The sequence below is a fragment of the Auxenochlorella protothecoides genome (genome assembly GCF_000733215.1).
Source record: "Auxenochlorella protothecoides strain 0710 unplaced genomic scaffold scaffold108, whole genome shotgun sequence".
NCBI classification, from domain to species: Eukaryota; Viridiplantae; Chlorophyta; class Trebouxiophyceae; order Chlorellales; family Chlorellaceae; genus Auxenochlorella; species Auxenochlorella protothecoides.
Window position 1 is genome coordinate 221732 of NW_011934241.1, and position 18006 is coordinate 239737.

The 18006-nt window shown below is 65.4% G+C and overlaps 3 protein-coding genes across 3 annotated transcripts in view; 2 read left to right on the forward strand and 1 right to left on the reverse strand.

Moving 5' to 3' along the window:
* Positions 1-726: 726 nt before the first annotated feature.
* Positions 727-7842, forward strand: F751_0548 (Leucine-tRNA ligase; the record flags this gene model as incomplete). Its single annotated transcript, XM_011400115.1, has 16 exons — positions 727-1106; positions 1292-1841; positions 2097-2367; positions 2599-2999; positions 3218-3350; positions 3542-3635; positions 3880-4137; positions 4344-4551; positions 4766-5068; positions 5270-5526; positions 5998-6107; positions 6209-6334; positions 6471-6555; positions 6694-6775; positions 6948-7025; positions 7225-7842. 16 exons carry the CDS (start codon positions 727-729, stop codon positions 7840-7842), a joined length of 3954 nt encoding a protein of 1317 aa, XP_011398417.1.
* A 440-nt stretch (positions 7843-8282) lies between these two features.
* Positions 8283-9209, reverse strand: F751_0549 (Vacuolar protein sorting-associated protein 25; the record flags this gene model as incomplete). Its single annotated transcript, XM_011400116.1, has 4 exons — positions 8283-8623; positions 8781-8847; positions 8985-9066; positions 9160-9209. The coding sequence occupies 4 exons, from the start codon at positions 9207-9209 to the stop codon at positions 8283-8285; spliced, it is 540 nt and encodes a 179-aa protein (XP_011398418.1).
* A 1199-nt stretch (positions 9210-10408) lies between these two features.
* The window catches only part of F751_0550 (PAB-dependent poly(A)-specific ribonuclease subunit 2), a gene marked incomplete at both ends in the record, with an annotated part of 10589 nt that continues 2991 nt past the window's right edge, over positions 10409-18006 (forward strand). The window contains 15 exons of the mRNA XM_011400117.1: positions 10409-10546; positions 10819-10932; positions 11067-11309; positions 11512-11829; positions 12017-12208; positions 12506-12976; positions 13247-13381; positions 14103-14254; positions 14432-14556; positions 14853-15079; positions 15276-15406; positions 15624-15939; positions 16133-16279; positions 16468-16544; positions 16906-17146. Coding sequence (XP_011398419.1) covers positions 10409-10546; positions 10819-10932; positions 11067-11309; positions 11512-11829; positions 12017-12208; positions 12506-12976; positions 13247-13381; positions 14103-14254; positions 14432-14556; positions 14853-15079; positions 15276-15406; positions 15624-15939; positions 16133-16279; positions 16468-16544; positions 16906-17146 — 3027 coding nt within the window. The remainder of the gene's footprint in view (positions 10547-10818; positions 10933-11066; positions 11310-11511; positions 11830-12016; positions 12209-12505; positions 12977-13246; positions 13382-14102; positions 14255-14431; positions 14557-14852; positions 15080-15275; positions 15407-15623; positions 15940-16132; positions 16280-16467; positions 16545-16905; positions 17147-18006) is intronic.

The following is an 18006-nucleotide window of genomic DNA, read 5'->3' on the forward strand; positions in this document are numbered from 1 at the left end:
CATCTGGCACGCGACGGCCGATGTAGCGCAGCAGCTTCCACTCGTGGATGTGGAGCCCCTTGGAATAGAGGTGAGCTTGTTGTGGATTTCACTACTATGCCTCGGTGTCTCAAATTGCGCAGGGTTCCACCTGCATTGTGTGCAAAGACAAACCTGTAAAAGAATAATCTGTAAGATGATCCTATACAACCTTACAGGAGCCAGTTTCGTGGTGGGGACCAGCTACTCGAGGTCAGATAGCTCATAGCTGGAATGAGGTAAGAAGCCCTGGGCATGTGTGTGACTTCCTGGTTTCATATGCATGCTCATCGCAGGAGATGCCTGCATGAGTGGAGAATTGAGTACCTTTCGTCAACTGCTGATCAGCCGACCAATCCAAACGCAGGGCGTGGATGCCGTCTTCAAGCCCATTGTGACCCGTCTTGCGCAGCGGCAACTATGAGAGCTCTTGCTGCTTGCTGTGTGAATTTGGAATTCTTCCCGGCCACAGTGTGTGCCCAAGAACTATGTATTTTAAGCCATCAGACTGAGTCCCTAGAATGAGGTTCACAACTGTAAGGGATGCGTCCTCTGGTGGGCAGCACCACCTCATGGGCCTCCGCGTGACCCATTCCGGCTCATGCAAAGCAGGGGCGATCATGACCATGCGTCCCGATACATGCGACCACCACCCTCGCCCCGAGACCATCGATGCGGTCGTCATGGGCTTTTAGAAAGGGCAGGGACATGCCAGCACTGCATGCATCGGGCCCATTGCTGGGGGCTGCAGGCCCCCGCAGCGGCACCGTGCGCTGCGCTCTGCGGTGCGCGAGGACCGCCCTGACACCATGGGCCGGCGTGGCAAGGGCGCCATTCTCCCCCAGGGTTCCATGCACGCCGCTTCGCTCGGCGAGTACGGCCACCACCCAGCCGGAAACCGAGACGGGGCCTGTGCCGGAGTCCGGCACCGGCCCAGCCACCCGCCACGCAGCCTACCCCTTTGCCGAGCTGGAGCCCAAGTGGCAGCGGTACTGGGAGGAGAACCAGACCTTCAGGACCCCAGAATTCAAGGACCTGGACACCAGCAAGCCAAAGTTCTACGTCCTGGACATGTTCCCCTACCCCAGGTGGGTGTGTGGAAGTGTGGGGGGGGGGGGCGTCTGCTACTCTGGATGCTGGGCGGCGGGCTTGGGAGTGTGTGCGGATCACGCAGCACTCCACGTCCTGTCGGACATCCAGTCGCGGCTCTCTTCCCCGGTGGCCATCACCTACCCCCGCACACCTCCTGCCGTGCCCATCCCTCACGATCCAGTGGGTCGGGATTGCACGTGGGCCACCCCGAGGGCTACACCGCCACCGACATCCTGGCGCGGTACAAGCGCATGCGCGGCTTCAACGTACTGCACCCCATGGGCTGGGACGCGTTCGGCCTGCCCGCCGAGCAGTACGCCATCCAGACGGGGACGCACCCCGCCGCGACCACGGCGACCAACATCACGCGCTTCCGGCAGCAGCTGCGCGCGCTGGGGTTCAGCTACGACTGGCGGCGCGAGGTGTCCACCGCCGACCCGGCCTACTACCGCTGGACGCAGTGGGTCTTCCTGCAGCTGCACGCCGCGGGGCTGGCCTACCAGGCGGAGGTGCCGGTGAACTGGTGCCCCGCGCTGGGCACCGTGCTGGCCAACGAGGAGGTGGTCGACGGCCTGAGCGAGCGTGGGGGGCACCCAGTGATGCGCATGCCCCTGCGCCAGTGGATGCTACGCATCACCGCCTACGCAGACCGCCTGCTGGCCGACCTGCCCACCCTGGACTGGGACCCCGCCATCCTGGACCAGCAGCGCAACTGGATCGGGAGGTCGGAGGTGGGGCGCCAGGCCGGGGTGTTCTCTGGGTGGTGGGAAGGGGGGTTGGGGAGGGAATGCCTGTGAGGGCTGTGGAGGAGTACGTTGCCCTGCAACGGAGCAGATGCCCCAGAATGCGGCTGGAGAGTGCTTGGGGCTGGTCGTGGGAGTGGGCCTGGGAGCGCACAGGCGACGTTGCGTGCAAGGCTCAGCCGCGGTGTGTTTGCCTGCACAGTGAGCCCCCACAACAAGAATCCAACCCTCTCCACACGGCAGGGGGCGGCGATCAGCTTCCCGCTGACGCAGCGCCCAGACGCTTCTGGCGCCAGCGCCAGCCCGCCACCTTATCCAGAGGCCATCGAGGTGTACACCACCCGGCCTGACACCCTCTTTGGCGCCACATTCCTGGTCCTGGCGCCCGAGCACCCGGCCACGCTGGCCGTGGCCACCCCGGACCGCGCCGCGGAGGTGCAGGCCTACGTCGCCGCCGCCACGGCCAAGTCCGACCGGCAGCGCGCGGCGTCGGGCGTCACGGGGGTCTTCACAGGTGTGGGGTTTTAGAGGAGAGAGGCGTTGGGTGGGCTGATGGAGTTGGTGGGACCCTGTGGGATGGGCATGCCTTGAGAGCTGGAGGGGCGAGCCCATGGGCCCTAGGGCGGCTGCCGGCATAGTGCCCCATGTGTGTCTGTCTGGGATTTTGCAATTGACTGCACACACCTGTGTCCACTCCCCCCCCCCCTTCCTCCACCTCCGCACTCACCCTCCAAAACATCCTCAGGCGCGTATGCGCTCCTCCCCGCCACGCGCGAGCCCCTGCCCATCTGGACGGCCGAGTATGTGCTGGGCGCGTACGGCACGGGCGCCATAATGGCCGTGCCCGCCCACGACGAGCGCGACGCGGCCTTTGCCGCGCAGTACCGCCTGCCCAGCCGCGCGGTGGTGCGGGACGGCGAGGCGGGCGGGACGGTGGCCTGCGCCTCCGCCGCGCCGGGTCTGACCCTGGACGGGCTGGGCCGGGCGGAGGCCAGCCGCGCCGTGATCGACTGGCTGGAGGCGCGGGGGGCGGGGCGGGGCAGGACGCAGTACAAACTGCGCGACTGGCTGTTCGCGCGGCAGCGCTACTGGGGCGAGCCCTTCCCCGTTGTGTTCCCGCTGGGGCCCGATGGCAGCCCTGATCAGGTAGGCAGAGATGCTGGGTCCTGGGGGGAGTGGGAGGCCTGTTGATGGGTTGGTGGTTAGGTACGGGATATAACTCCTGAAAGGTGGATGATGTACGTGTGGCGTCCTGACTGGGCCCCCTGCGTCCTTGTGTCTGATCCAGGCACCTGTCCGTCATGAAACGCCCCCACACGATCAAGGCTCGGAACACAATCCGCAACGCCCTCTTTCATCAACAGACCTCAGTTGCCATTCCGGAGTCTGAGCTGCCCCTGGTCCTGCCCGAGGTGGAGGACTTCACGCCCACAGGCACCGCAGACCCCCCGCTGGCCAAGGCCACGGCCTGGATGCAGACCGTGGTGCCCGGCACAGGTCGGTGGTGTGCTGGGCGGGGCTTCGTGTTTTTGTATCATTCCGAAAGGGGTGCGCAGCAGCGTGCAGGCTGGGGGAGAGCTGGGTGAGCGGGCGGAAGCGGACCCGCGGGGGAGTCCAAGACAGCGAGAGCCATGGTGCGCTTGTGGGACTCGGCAGAATCGCCCTGATCGCATTACACCCCTGCGCAGAGTCCCCCGCGATCCGCGAAGCGTCCACCATGCCCCAGTGGGCCGGGTCATGCTGGTACTACCTCCGCTACATCGACCCCGACAACAGCAGCAGGTGGGGGGGGGTATTGTTTTGCTGGCAGGAGCCTCTGGGGAATGGTACGCTGCACCCATTCCCGATCGTGAGGCTGCCCTGCGGGATGTGTGTAGCCCCCCCTGCCACCTTCAACCACGCGCAATCCTAGGTTACACCCCTCCAAAGCTCACATTGACCCTCTGTGTCTGGTGCTGGCTTCCCAGAACCACCCTGCTCATGACCCATTCCTCGCTCACCTCAACCTGGCACCCCCGACATCTAGGCTGGTGAGCAAGGAAGCAGAGGCCTACTGGATGCCCGTGGACCTATACGTCGGCGGCGCCGAGCACGCCGTGCTGCACCTCCTCTACGCCCGCTTCTGGCACAAGGTCCTCTTCGATCTGGGCCACGTCAGCACGCCCGAGCCCTTCCAGCGCCTGGTCAGCCAGGGCATGATCCTGGGGGAGGTGGAGTACACCGTGCACCGAGGGCCGGGCGGCGAGCCCGTGCGCGAGGGTGACGCGGGCGCGGCGGCTGTCAGGTGCGGGGTCCGGTGCACGGAGGGACCTGGGAGCGGGTTTTGCTGTACAAGGGCGCAGGAGAGCGTGGGGAAGCCTGCACGCAGAGCGCTGACTGTGATGCGGTGGCCCTTTCCCGCGTATTAGAGGCCCAATGCGCCCCTGCTCTGTCAATCACGCCATCTTCACTCGGAGCAATGCCTCCCCCACCCCCACACCGCCCCTGCAGGGTCCGGCCGGAGGAGGTGGAGCCGTGGGCTGCCAGTCCAACGGGGTACCGCCTGCGCGCGGACCCGTCCACCCCCGTGTCGGCCCGCGCCCACAAGATGAGCAAGAGCCGGGGGAACGTGATCAATCCGGACGACGTGGTGGCGGGGTACGGCGCGGATTCGCTGCGCCTCTACGAGATGTTCATGGGCCCGCTGCGTGACACCAAGGTTGGTGGGACTTGGTACGGGGAGAGCAATGGATGCTGAGGTGGGGGCGGGGGTTGGAGACCGCAGCGAGGCAGAACCTGTGGGCACGCTGGGGGTGCCAGGTGGGTGGATTCCCTGGGACGACCTCGCGGCCTCCTGATCCTGGTGAGCTGCCGGGAGACATGTCTGTGAGGGCTCTCATGACTTCCCCTCCCTCGCACGCCTAAACCGCAAGGTCTGGAGCACCAAGGGCGTGGAGGGGGTCCACCGCTTCCTCGCCCGCGTCTGGCGGCTGGGCACTGAGCGCCTGGCGCAGCCCGGCGTCGCCCCCACGCCGGCGCAGGCGGCGGTCATGAACCGGACGGTGGGGCGCATCACGGAGGACACCGAGGCCATGCGCTTCAACACCGCCATCGCGGCGATGATGGAGGCGGTGAACGCCGCGTACAAGTGGGATGCCTGCCCCCGCCCCCTGTTCGAGACGCTGGTGCTGCTGCTGGCGCCCTACGCCCCCCACATTGCGGAGGAGCTGTGGCAGGTGGGGATTTGCGTGTTTGCGGTAGGGGTCCCCTGGGGTTGGGTCACGAGATGGCTGGGCGCGCAGGACATGCGTGCGGTGGCGAGTGGGACCTGGTGCGGCAGCGGGCGGAGTGCAGTCTCCTGACGATGGCGAGGTGATGATGACTATCTGGCAGCCTTGCCTCATGGGCTCTTTGCACAACCTTCTCGCCATGTGCAGCGGCTCGGGCACGAGGGGTCGCTGGCCTACGCGAGCTGGCCCGCCTTTGACCCGAGCCTGGTCCAGGTCGACAGCCTGAAGCTGCCGGTCCAGGTGAACGGCAGGGTGCGGGCCGTGATAGAGGTGGAGCGCGAGATCGGGCAGGGGGCGGCGCTGGAGGCGGCGCGCGCCAACGAGGCGGTCAGCCGCCACCTGGCCGGCAAGCAGGTTGTGAAGGTGGTTTGGGTGCCGGGGAGGGCGCTCAACCTCATAGTCAAGTGAGGCTGGAGGGTTGGGCCTGCCCTGTCCAGCAAGATGTAACTGCAAAGGCAACTTGCAGCAAGGCAGCGACAGTCCAGGTGGCTTGAGAGCTGAGAATGGACAGCTGTGAGTGGACCTGTCCCAAGGAGTTGCCTGCTAGATTCGTCATGCTTCAGCACCACGTGCAGCACGTGAGGACAAGAACCGGGAGGGGCGCAGGTTGGGACTGACCCTGCTGGGGGCAATATGGCGTCGACGGGCTTGCAGCAATCCCACAATTGCGCAGAACAAAGGATCGTAATTCTTGACATTCTCGTCACCCGCCATCCTCTCCAACAGCGCCTTCGACCCTTGGGCCGAGAAACCCTTTCCCACTGACAATTCCTGGAAACCATCTCTGCAATCCAAACCAACATGCAGTCGCTCTCCAGCTCGCGAGGTGTTACCGTTGCGTCTTTCCCGAGCACTCGGCGTGCCCAGCGCACCAGAGCATCGCGCCTGCCGGTCGTGACCCGTGCGGTGGTGGCGGAGAGGGACCCCCCCGCAGTCAATGAAACGAGCAGCAAGTCCAGCGACAAGACTCGCGTCGGCATCAACGGTAATGCACGTGCAAATATGTAGCGATGGAGGGCGCCAATTCCCCATTCGCCCTGCAGCGCGTCCCATTTACTAATTTCTGTCCTTCATGCCCTGCCTCAGGGTTCGGACGCATCGGCCGACTCACCCTGCGCGCAGCAATGCAGAACCCAGAGGTCGAGATCGTGGCCATCAACGATCCCTTTGTCAACCCCGAGTACATGGCGTACATGCTGAAATATGACACAGGTGAGCAGGTCCACGCCGGGATACCCGGCCTGAATGTGCTGTACAGCGCTGGGCATCGTCGGGGCGGCGCTCGCAATCTGAGGAACATCGACCGAATTTCCGGCGTTCCACCCTCAAGCCCATGCCTCACCTGCAGTCCACGGAAGGTTCAAGGGAGACATTGACTACGATGGCTCCAGCCTGTACCTGAACGGGAAGCAGTTGGCCGTCTCAGCCTGCATGTGAGTACTTGGTATGTAGGGGTCATTATCACCCACTCCAGATACCTGGGCGCAGGAAGCTTGCCAGTGGTACCCCACAACCGAATGGACAGCAAACTTTGATCAAAAGTGCTGCCAACTCTCCCCAACGCGCTGCAGGGACCCCAGCGAGATCGCTTGGGGCAAGTCGGGCGCCGACTACATCTGCGAAGCCACCGGCGTGTTCACCGACACCGCCAAGGTGTGCTGTGATGTCCCGGGCGGGGATCAGCTGTTGTCTGCAAACATCTGAACGCCCAAATTTATCATGACGTCGGTCAGAGGCTTGCAAAATTGCTCCTTGTGACCTGGGCGGGACATGCTGCAGGAACACATCTCTGATGCTCCTTCCTCCCAATCCATGTACCATGCAGGCATCGGCCCACTTCAGGGGCGGCGCGAGGAAGGTGGTCATCTCCGCGCCCTCCAAGGACGCCCCCATGTTTGTCATGGTGTGTTTTGGTGTATGTCGCGGGGCGAGGCTCACAAGAGGCGGCCTCCTGCGATCCTGCCGCTCGGCTGGGACGTGAGAGCATGCAGGCCTAGATCGTGGCGTTCACTGAACCTCCAGTCATGCATTCCCAGCGGTCATACCTGCATCACATGCTCATTACAACGTCCTCAGGCTCCCAACATCTGCCACCCACCCAGGGCGTGAACCACCACGAGTACGAAGCATGCCAGGACGTGGTGTCCAATGCCTCCTGCACCACCAACTGCCTGGCCCCGCTGGCCAAGGTGGTGAACGACAAGTGGGGCATCCGGGAGGGGCTGATGACCACAGTGCACGCCACCACCGCCACCCAGAAGACGGTGGACGGCCCCTCGCGCAAGGACTGGCGCGGCGGGCGCGGCGCGGCCTTCAACATCATCCCCTCCTCCACCGGCGCGGCCAAGGCCGTGGGTAAGGTGTTGCCCGCGCTCAACGGCAAGCTGACGGGGATGGCCTTCCGCGTGCCCACCGCCGACGTCTCGGTGGTGGACCTGACGGTGAACCTAGAGCGCGGCGCGGAGTACGGCGAGATCATGGCCGAGCTGCGCCGTGCCTCTCAGGCCGAGCTGGCGGGTATCCTTGGCTTCACCGAGGAGGCAGTGGTGTCCTCAGACTTCATCTCCGACGCGCGGTCGTCGATCGTGGACGCCAGCGCCGGCATCCAGCTGTCGCCCACCTTTGTCAAGCTGCTGGCCTGGTACGACAACGAGTGGGGCTACTCCAACCGCGTCGTGGACCTCATCCGGCACATGGCCGCCGTGGACGCGCGCGTGTGAGGGAGGGAGCGCGGCGCGGATTGGGTGGATGGCGCGGGCGGTGGTGCGAGCTTGGGCCCCTGCCTGGCGGGCGGCCACTCCGCCCAGGTCAGCTGGGAAATGAGGAGCAGGCTACACAGCCTGGGAGCTCGAACACACCCACTCCCTGCTGCTGCCATCCCCATCAGATCCAGAGGAACGAATCTCATGATCAAGAAGGGGGGGATGCGTCGTGCCGATGCACTCATGCGACGCCCCTCCTCACCCTGTACCATCAGCAGAACCGCAAACCCTCCTCGCCTTGAAATTGAATCCGACATGCCACATGCAAACCACGTGCACCCTTTCCACTTCTGCTCTGTAACTGGAGCGGGTTGCAGCGAGGCACACAGCAGCTGGGCACCCCCAGCTGCGGCCCTCTTGGGATCCGCACCACACACCACGCCCCGATGTCAGCCCCCTCAGGCGAAGAACTTGACCCCAGTGTCGTCGTTGGCGTCGCCCCTGAACACGCGCGCCTTGCCCCGCTCCTCCAGCGTGCGCAGCGCGGCAGAGAGCAGCTCGCGAGGCATGCCCGCCAGCTCGCTGCCGCGGACATCCTCGCCGCCCAGCAGCTCCTCCAGGCTCACCACGCTGTCCTCCAGGCCGTTACCCCGCGCCCAGGCATGGATCACGTCGGCCCACTCGCCTACGCCGCGCCAGAGGACCAGCAGGCGGCGCCTGTCGGGGCCCAGCCACCGGCCCCGCCCCGAGGCCGCCAGGTCCTCCAGGAGCAGGGAGCGGGCCTCCAGGCTCAGCTTGCCTGCATGATGTTATTTATCAAGAGAGGGGTTGGGTAGGGGGGCTTGGGAAACAAGTTTGTGATGCACAGGCATGAGGGAGGTTCAGATGACAGAGCATCCCACACAGGAAGTGCCAATCTGCGGACCATCACTGCTGGATCCCCCGCGAGGTCTCACGCTGGATCGCCTTGTTCTCAAACAGGGGAAACTCGTCTGCGGCCGCGTCCAGGCTGACGATGAATATCTGTGGAAGGGAAGTGTGGAGGTATCGCTTATCAACCTGCTGCTGCTGCCGTGGAGGGTACCCGTCTCCTCCTGGGTGCGCCGCTCGGGAACCCAACACACCCTCTGTCAGCCACAGCAGCATGGCCAGGGACTGACCCTATGGTGGCAACAGTAGGACAGGATGAGGTCTTTCCAGGACTCGCGCTGCTTCCTCTGTGTCTCTTTCACTGGTTGAAGCCTGCAAGGTGGGGCTTGTGGCCTGGCTGAGAACCTACACCAGGTGTGGTGAAGGCTACAAAATAGGAACACGATCTCTTACAACAACTCTCACGTGAAGTAGGGAGGGTAGCTGTAGAAGACGGGCATGGGAAAGTCCGCCATGGTCGCACGGATGGGACGAGGTCATGGTGACACACACATGATGTATTGTTTACTGCGTCGCCAGATTGGTATGCTGCCCCATTCTATGTCAAAAATTACTAGCCATTTAATATCGATTGCTGCTGTGTAGTGCTAGGTTTGTCTCACCCAACCCGGTCGGAGCTGAGCTTGTAATGGCTTCCGAAACGGGAGGAGGCAACAGCACGCGCGCAGCACAGGAAGGCCAAGGCAGAGGTATATGATTGCATATTGCTGACGAGCACCACGTCAACAAAGGCCATCAACCTCTAAATTACATATACAGCAATTCAAAGAAGGCCCATTCTTGTAGAGGTGTATTTTGCCAGGCTATGGGCATGCCAGGGATGGCCAGATCCAGCAACAAGGATGGATTGTTGCTCTGCAAAGGTCCGTGTTGCACATTGGCCTGCAATGATGTCTCTGTTTGACACATATTTACTTTTTATACCAGCACCTGCGCTTCCTTTCAGAAACAACATCAGCTGCAAGAGACATTAATTACAAAATTGTAGACAGAGCTGATCAAACCAGACGAGTAAGTGAGCACAATCTGCTGAAACCCATGTCAACACTGATGTCGACATCCTTCAGTGCCTGCCATGATGATTGCAAAGATGACGCCCTGATGTCGACTGTATTGCCTGCCTTGCACAACTGAGCAATCGCCCACATGGTGTGATTGGCGCCCCTGTACCGCACCCTCACTTAGCATATGTATCGGATTCTGAGCAAGTAGGCCGAATGCCCCGTCACACCCGCATATATACCACAAGGAGGGCGTGACAGCATCAACCTTTTAGCGGGTACCTTGCAGCACCTCATCAGCCAGCCAATGCCTTCTCCCCTAAGATCGGTCCTGGGGCATGGTGGCCAGTGTTGCAGGTGCATGGAGAAATTATGAGAGTATGTATATTCATATGCTTGCAGGAAGGCTATCAATGGATCTTAGAGTTCGAGTACGGTGGCACTTTGAACTCTAATACCCATAGTTGCTGCTGCTTGTTAACCTGGCGGGAGGCGCCATCATCGGAAGAACCTCACCACGAAACCGGTCATGGCGACGACACGAAACGGATCCTGGTGCATTACTGGCAATGGTACGGCGCTGTATTTGGAAGCCTGATGCCATTGGATGATGCAGCGGACGTAAGAAGCGAGATCGCCCAGGCTACCACCTCATGTACGAGGACGGGGCAGCCTATTACGAGCTTGCCACCGGGCAGGCGACCTCTGCCCCGATCAGTTGCCTGGCATTCGACCAGCATGAGGAGGCGGCCTGGTTTGGCTGCTCCAATGGCTGGATCTCGCAGAGCACTGTGCCAGGCTTGGAGAGGGTTTGTGCAAGCAGGGCTCATGCCAGCCAGGTGCTGGAGCTCAGATCCCTGGGGGCCAGCTGTCTCAGCCTCTCCAACAAGGAGATGCTAGCCCATGTGACCGGTGGCGCCATACAACAGAGCATCAGATCCAGCGTGGGTGGGGGTGTAAGTATTTGCATGATGGTTGCTGGCCAGCGGAGACTGACACATTGAGAGAGTGCAAGCTGAAGCCTGCACATCCACTCCTCTTAACCCACGTGCCGCAACCACAGGACGGCACCTTCTCCTGCATGGAGCTGTACCGGAATGGTACCCAAATTCTCATCGGGTGCGGCCAGAAGGGATTGGTGGCGTACGACCTCATATCTGGCAAGTCCACCGGCCAGGTACACGATGAGGAGAATAAAGCTATCTGGTGTGGTTCAGCCAGCCTTTCCCTAAACGCTCTTTTCAAGGCTTCGGTTGCCTTGCAGCCATTTTGGCCAGCCCACTGACCTCTCCCACCCATTCCCTGTCCCAGTGGGAGACAGAAGGCATGGGCGCGGTGGCGCTGAGGGGCCCCCTCTCTGGGGGTGGCTACCTGGCGGCCTCTCCCGCCGGCAAGATCTTCGTCATGGACGGCCGTAGCCGGAGCGTGCGCCCAGGCACCTCCCTGACCGCTCACGTCGGCGGCTTTGCTGCCGTGGATGCTGCAGGCTCCCTGGTGGCCACGGCGGGGTACTCGATCAGGGGCGGGCATCCGGTCCTGGAGCGGGCCGTCAAGGTATGGGAGGGTTCCGGACGGGTCCTCAGTGGGGCATGTTTACGTGGAGAGGGAGGGTTGTCAAACAAGATTAACTAAGAGTGGCAAGAAGGCCATGCGGATGTCATGGAGTGCTGACATTCCCCTTTGGGACGTGACGGTGCTGAGGGAAGGGTGCATGCACTGCAAGAGCTTCAAAACACATTCATCAAATCCGGGCCAGGTGTTTGACATCCGGATGGCCCCCCGCCTGCTGTGCACGCTGCCCTTTGGCGCGGGCCCCGTCTTCCTGCGCTTCCACCCGCACCTGCCCTCCACGCTGCTGGCGGGGTCCGCTTCCGGCGCCGTCTCGCTCCTGGACGCGGCCGGGTACGGGGCCGGGACGCATCTGAGCCTGCCCGGCCTGGAGCAGGGCGCGGGGGGCATCACCTGCGCGGACTTCAGCCCCTCCGGCCAGTGCATCGGCCTGGGCTCGGCGAGCGGCTGGGTGCACATGCTGGGCGTGGGCAGCATGCCCAGCGTGGCGGGCCGGGGCGCGGAGGTGAGTCATGTGCAGGGGCCCGGGTGGGTGGACGGCGTGGCATCATTTGTGGGGCGATCAGCGATTGCAGCCCCTCACCGGCGCAGCGCGTGCGCGGGTGTCAGACTCTTCACCCGGACTCCCTGCCGCCATCCCCAGGACCTACGCCCGATGCACTCTCACTCATGCCTCCTTCCGCACGCACCAGGTGCCCGCGCCGCCCGCGGGCAACCCCGCTCCCCTGGTGAGCCTGGGGGAGGGCGACCCCCTCTCCCGCGCGCCGCTCTTCTACAACCTGGAGGGGCCGCGCCCGCTTTCCTCCCTGCACCCTGGCGAGCGGGCCAGCGTGGGCCTGGCGCCCAGGGTCGTGGACCCCTCCCTCCAGCCCCTCATCAAATGGGTGCGTGGGCGGGTGTGGAACCAGGGGCAGCCAGCGCTGGCACGCAGGGTGGAGGGCGTGCGTCCCTGTGCGCGGTGTGGTGTGGCGCCCCGAGTGCACCTGCCCTGACAGCTGGGATTCTGCTGTGGTCGTTTCCGGGAGCTTGGGCACTGCAGTTTGGAATGCTGCCAGCTCTCTCTGCCCTGGGAACGCGTGCACGGGTCGCCGATGCACCCTTGCACCGCGCCCATGACGACCTCCTCCCCCACTGCGCCCATCGTACTCGTGCCCACCCCCCCCCCCCCACACAATCCCCAGTCCGACTTCGTGGGGGTGATCCCCAACCCCTTCTACGACCCCGCGGCCCCCCCGGGCACCGCCGCGGCGGCCTCGGCCAGGCTGCGCGCCGAGCGCGCGCAGCCGGCCTGCGTCCCAGTCGACGTCGCGGCCCGGCGCGCGGAGCGCGCTCAGCGCCGCGCCGCTGAGGGCGGCGTGGTCCTGCCCGATCGCTACCGGCGCGTGCTGGTGGCGACCCAGCAGGCTGCGGCGGCGCAGTCCTGGTTCCAGGACTACGACTACTCGGCGTGCAACGCCTCGCCCTTTGTCGGGCTGGAGAACGACCTGGCCAACTCCTACTGCAACGCGCTGGTCCAGGCGCTCTTCTTCGTCCCCGGCGTGCGCGCCGCGCTGCTGCGCCACGTCCCACGCTCCAACGACGAGTTCTGCCTGGCGGGGGAGCTGGCCCTGCTCTTCCGCATGCTGCAGACGCGCGGCGCCGTCGTATGCCGGGTGGGGGGCGGGGGTGGAGGCTGGTGGGGGGTGGAGGGCGGGGTAAGGCGCGTGTGTGTGTGTCTGAGCAGGCGCAGGTGTGCCACCACATGTGACCTGCGTGGATGAACGTCACCACAGCCCTGCGGGGTGGGGCAGGCTGATCAGGCTCACAGATGCAGCTGCCAGCCCCGACCGGCACCCTCCAGCTCTGCGAAGACCCTCCCCCCTGGTCCCCGGTCCATCAGCCTTCCACCTACCCCAAACCCCCAACCAAACCAAACCCTGCAGGCGTCCAACCTGCTGCGCGCGCTGCGCCAGTCGCCGCAGGCCCTTGCCCTGGGCCTGGTGGAGGGCGTGGCGGGGGAGCGCGGCGCGGGCGACATCGAGGTGGAGGCCACCAAGGAGCGGTCCCTGGCACGCAGGGTGCAGGCGCTGTCGCGCTTCCTCCTTGAGGCCCTGCACCGCGAGCTGGGCGGCGGCGCGCCGACGGGCCCCCGCGCCGGCGCCGGCGCGGCCCCGAGGCCCGAGGCCACCCCGGGCCGGGGCCCAGGCCCCGGGCCGGCGCCCGCCTCGCCCGTGCAGGCCGTGTTCGGCATGCGCGTCGCCTCCCAGCTGGCCTGCCTGGACCCGCCGGGCCGGCCGTCGCAGTCGCGCGAGTCGCTCAGCTTCCAGCTGGACCTCACGGCAGGGGCCGGTCGCAGCGACCTGGCGGCCGCGGTGCAGGCCTCGCTCAGCGTCACCGCCGACATGCGTGCCTGGTTCGACCCGGAGGTGCAGTACACGGCGGTGCGCCAGCGCAGGACGGTCACCGTGCCGCCCCGCGTGCTCATCATCAGCTGCGGGGACGTGGTGAGTGGGACGGGGTGAGGGTGGTTGGGTGGGGCAGGGGCGGCAGGGGTGGGGGGGTGGGGTGTGTGAAGGGACGGAGTGTGTGCGTCTGTGTGTGGAGAGAGTGAGAGGAGTGGAGGGGCCGGGGAATCGGTGGGGGGGAGGAGAAGAGAGGGAACATTCAACGTGGGGACCAAGGCAAGGTTGGGGCTTGCGGCAGGATGGAGGGTTGGGAGGCCGGGCAGGAGGGACGTGTATGCCTCCAGTGCCCAGATGATGCGAATGCACAGTCCCATCCCCTGCACCACCGCCGCAGGCCAAGGAGAGGCTGGCATGGTGGAAGGGGTTGCAGGATTTGCCGGGGGGCCCCCTGCCTTCCGTCCTGGCATTCAGCTGTGACGGGCAGCCGGAGGGGGTCCTGCTGGTGCGCCAGGGCGCCGACCTGGACGCCATGGCAGCGCCAGACAGGTGGGGTTTTGAGGGAGCGAGGGGAATAGGTGGGAGGCAGGACAATCGGGTGACGATGTGCGCGGCAGACACCGTCCTAGGTGCGCGCCTGGGCCTGCTCGGAGGCCTGGCGATGGCGCTCATCGTGTCTGTAAGCACCGACGCGCATGCTGCTCCCTGCCCGTCCTCCCCACGCAGCATGCTGTACGAGCTGACGGGGGTGGTGGCCCACGTCTGTGACGCCGACGAGTCGCTCGAATGGGGCACGGACCTCTACGAAGGTCACCTGGTGGCGCACATCAAGGTCAGTGCAGGGGGCCCGTGTGTGATGCGTGGACAGCAAGCCCTCTCTGGCCCATCCACCACATCTGCAGGCCATGCATGCGTGCACCAGCCGCCAATCAGGGTAGCCAAGGGGACGGGAACGTGGTTGTCCACCGGCCTGCGGCCATGGTGTCGGCCCACAGCTGCTCCCAGTCTTGTCTGCAGGTTCCGTGGAAGCAGGGCACTGGCGGCGGGCAAGGTGGTGCGCCAGCGGCGCCTGGGCCCCCTCCCCCAGACGCTGCTGGGCTCTCGACTCCACACCCGCCTGCACCACCCGCCCCGCCCGCACCATCAGACTGGTGGCTCTTCAACGACTTCAGCATCCAGCCCGTGCCGGCGGCCGAGGCGGGGGAGCTGTACGACGGCCAGAAGGTGCCGTGCCTGCTCTTCTACACGCGGCGGGCCGTGGATGCCGAGGAGCGCGCGGCTCGAATGCACGAGGAGGAGGGGCTGCTGGGTACGCGCCCCACCCCGGTGCTGTCCTCGCTGGGCTTCCAGGCCCTCTGCCGCATCTCACCCCTGGTGGGTGGGTGATGGCGGCGATGGCGGTGATGGGGAGTGAGGAGTGGCCGATGGTGGGGTGCAGGGCTGAGCCAACCGAACGGAGCCCACCGGCATGCACTCTGTGCGCGCCAGAGGCGCCACCAAACCTCAGCGCTGGTGAGAACCCCACTGCGCCCGCACAATCTCACCACCGCCCATCCCCCACCCGCAACAGGGTCTGCGAGCCAACCTGCGGGCGCCGACCTTCCTGCCGCTGGGGCCGGACGAGCTGCCGCGGCCGGGCATGCTGCTGGCTCTGGACGCCGAGTTCGTGTCCTACAGCCCGCCCCAGTACAGCCTGGTCAGGTGCTGGACGGTGCTTTGGTGCGGGAGGGTGGCTGGCCGGGGGTGAAGTGGAGCTCCACGGTGCGCTCCTCGAAGGCCAGCTCCTCGTGCAGGGTCCCTTCGGCCCGGACGCCGCCGCACACCGCTCCACACCCCCCTGCTCTTGGGGGTCGATGCACCGCCCCTCCCGACCCCTCTCCATCCCCTGGACTTCCCCCCCACTCCATCCTGGCTTCAGGGGCATGGAGGTCACCACGCGGCCCAGCCGGCTGGGCCTGGCGCGGGTGAGCGTGGTGCGCGGGGAGGGCGCGCTGGAGGGCACCGCCTGCATCGACGACTACATCCGCAGCCCGGAGGCGGTGCACGACTACCTCACGCGCTTCAGCGGCATCGTCCCCGGCGACCTGGACCCCGCACGCTCGCCGCACTGCCTGACCACGCTGCGCCGCGCGTACCTCAAGCTGCGCTACCTGGTGGACTCGGGGGTGCGCTTTGTGGGGCACGGCCTCAAGCAGGACTTCCGCATGATCAACATCCTGGTGCCCTCGGAGCAGGTGGGTGGGTGCTTGGGGGTGTTGCAAGGTGCGGGTGGGAGCCGTTGCATCGGGGACCGAGGCACCGAGCGCTCTGCTGCGCATGGCACCCCCACGTCGAGGTTGCGTGGCCGGACCCGCTGGCCGCCCCTGTTCGCGACGCACTGCCAAACACACGCCTGACCGAACCCCCACTCGACCTGCCTCCCATCAGATCGTGGACACGGTGAGGCTGTTCCACAAGCCGAGGATGCGTCAGCTGAGCCTGCGCTTCCTGGCCTCGTACCTGCTCAAGACGTCCATCCAGTCCGGCAACCACGACTCCATCGAGGACGCGCACACCGCGCTGCGCCTGTACAAGGTGGGGCCTGCATGGGGGACGCAGGGGCTGGGTTTGCATGTGTGTGAGGAGGGGGGGGAGGAAAGAAAGAAGTGTGTGCGGCACAGGGTGTGGGAGGATGCGTGGGCGCTGCCGGCAGTGCATCCAGAGCACTGCATGCCCTGACGCCTGTCCCTTTCACGCCAACACACTCACCCCGCTGCCTGCAGGAATATTTGAGGCTCGAGGCCTCTGGAGCGCTGGCCTGGACCCTGGACGAGCTGTACAACTGGGGCAAGGCGTTTGGGTGGGAGCCGGTGGTCTGGAAGGGGGGCAAACCCCACCCCCAAGGCCCAGCACCCATGCCTGTGCCGCCCTGACAGTGGTCTGTGCAGTGGTGTGCTGTGAAGCCAGGCGGTGGAAGCCCGTGAGCACCCGGGGTGCACTGTGGAGCAAGCAAGAGGGCGTTACCCCTCACAGCCACCCCTTGTACAAAAACAGGGCGCGACGGCATGCTTCCGATCTGCTCCGGCACGATCCAAATGACGTGCTGCCAGGTCCCGTCAGCTGACGGAGCTGACGACAGATTATGGATCCCGCATTGCGGACTACAACCATCGAATTTTGATTTAATGCTGTCTGGAGCTCTGTAGGGGAGACGATGGCAGAAGAGTGGTCGTAGCCATGTCCGTGCTCGAGGACGTGGTGGCCCTGGTGTGCTGCGCCGACGCGGTCAGGAACGCCAGGCAGGCCATCCAGGCTCGTCTGCGAGAGCATGGGGCCCGGGTGGTGCAGCGCCTGAGCAAGGACGTGTCCCATGTCGTGTTCGAGCGCAAGCACGTCCCCCCCTCTGCCAAGAGGGCCGAGCCGGATGCCGACCTCCTGGAGCTTTACACCAAGCTGGACAAGGTGCGGGTTGTAAAGGGGGAGTATTGTTTTAGGGGAAAGTGTCGAGATCGAGCGCCCTGCTTCCGAGCCCTCCATGCTGTACGAGTCTCGAACATCTCCAGTCCACCTGGCCGCAGTTCGCTCTCCCTCCCACGGTCGTGACCCCGCTGTGGGTGGAGCACTCTGCCGCCAAGGGCCGCAGGCTCCTGGAGAAGAAGTACATCGTCGCCAGGCCCAAGGAGTGCTTGCTGGCTCCATCTGGCACACCCCGCGCCGCCTCAGGTGAGCTTCCTGGTGGTGTAAGGATGTGTGTGTGTGGAGTTTCCCCGTACACCTGGCATGACCCCTCCCTCGGCCAACGCTAGACCCAGCTCCGCACCGCTCCCCACCCACGCCGCGGCCAGGGTCAAAGCGCCGCCGGGTCTCCGCGCTGCTGCCCCGGCCCCCCACCACCTTTGACATGGACGACTCGCTGCTGAGCAGCTCCCAGAAGATGCGGCAGGAGGCGGAGGGGCTGACGCCGGCCCAGAACCCGGCCCGGCGCCGGCGCGGGCCGCGCCTGCGGGCTTCGTCCCCCACCGAGCCGGGCGGCGGGGCGGCGGCCAGGGCGCTGCCGGCCCTGGCGGGCCCCAGCACGCAGGCCGTGGCCGCCATCCTTGCCTGCGACCTGCGTGGCGAGGCGGGCGACGGGGGCCGCCTCGGCCCAGAACAGGGGCATGCAGGTTCCGCCTCCGGCTCCTCCTCCACCGACGACGACGACGACTTCCTGGACACCCCGCTCAGCTGCCGGCTGGCGCGCAGCGGGGGCGACCCGGGCCCCCCGGGCCCCTGGCTCAGCCCCGCCAGCTCCGACGGCTCGGTGGGACCCGTGCAGCGCGGCG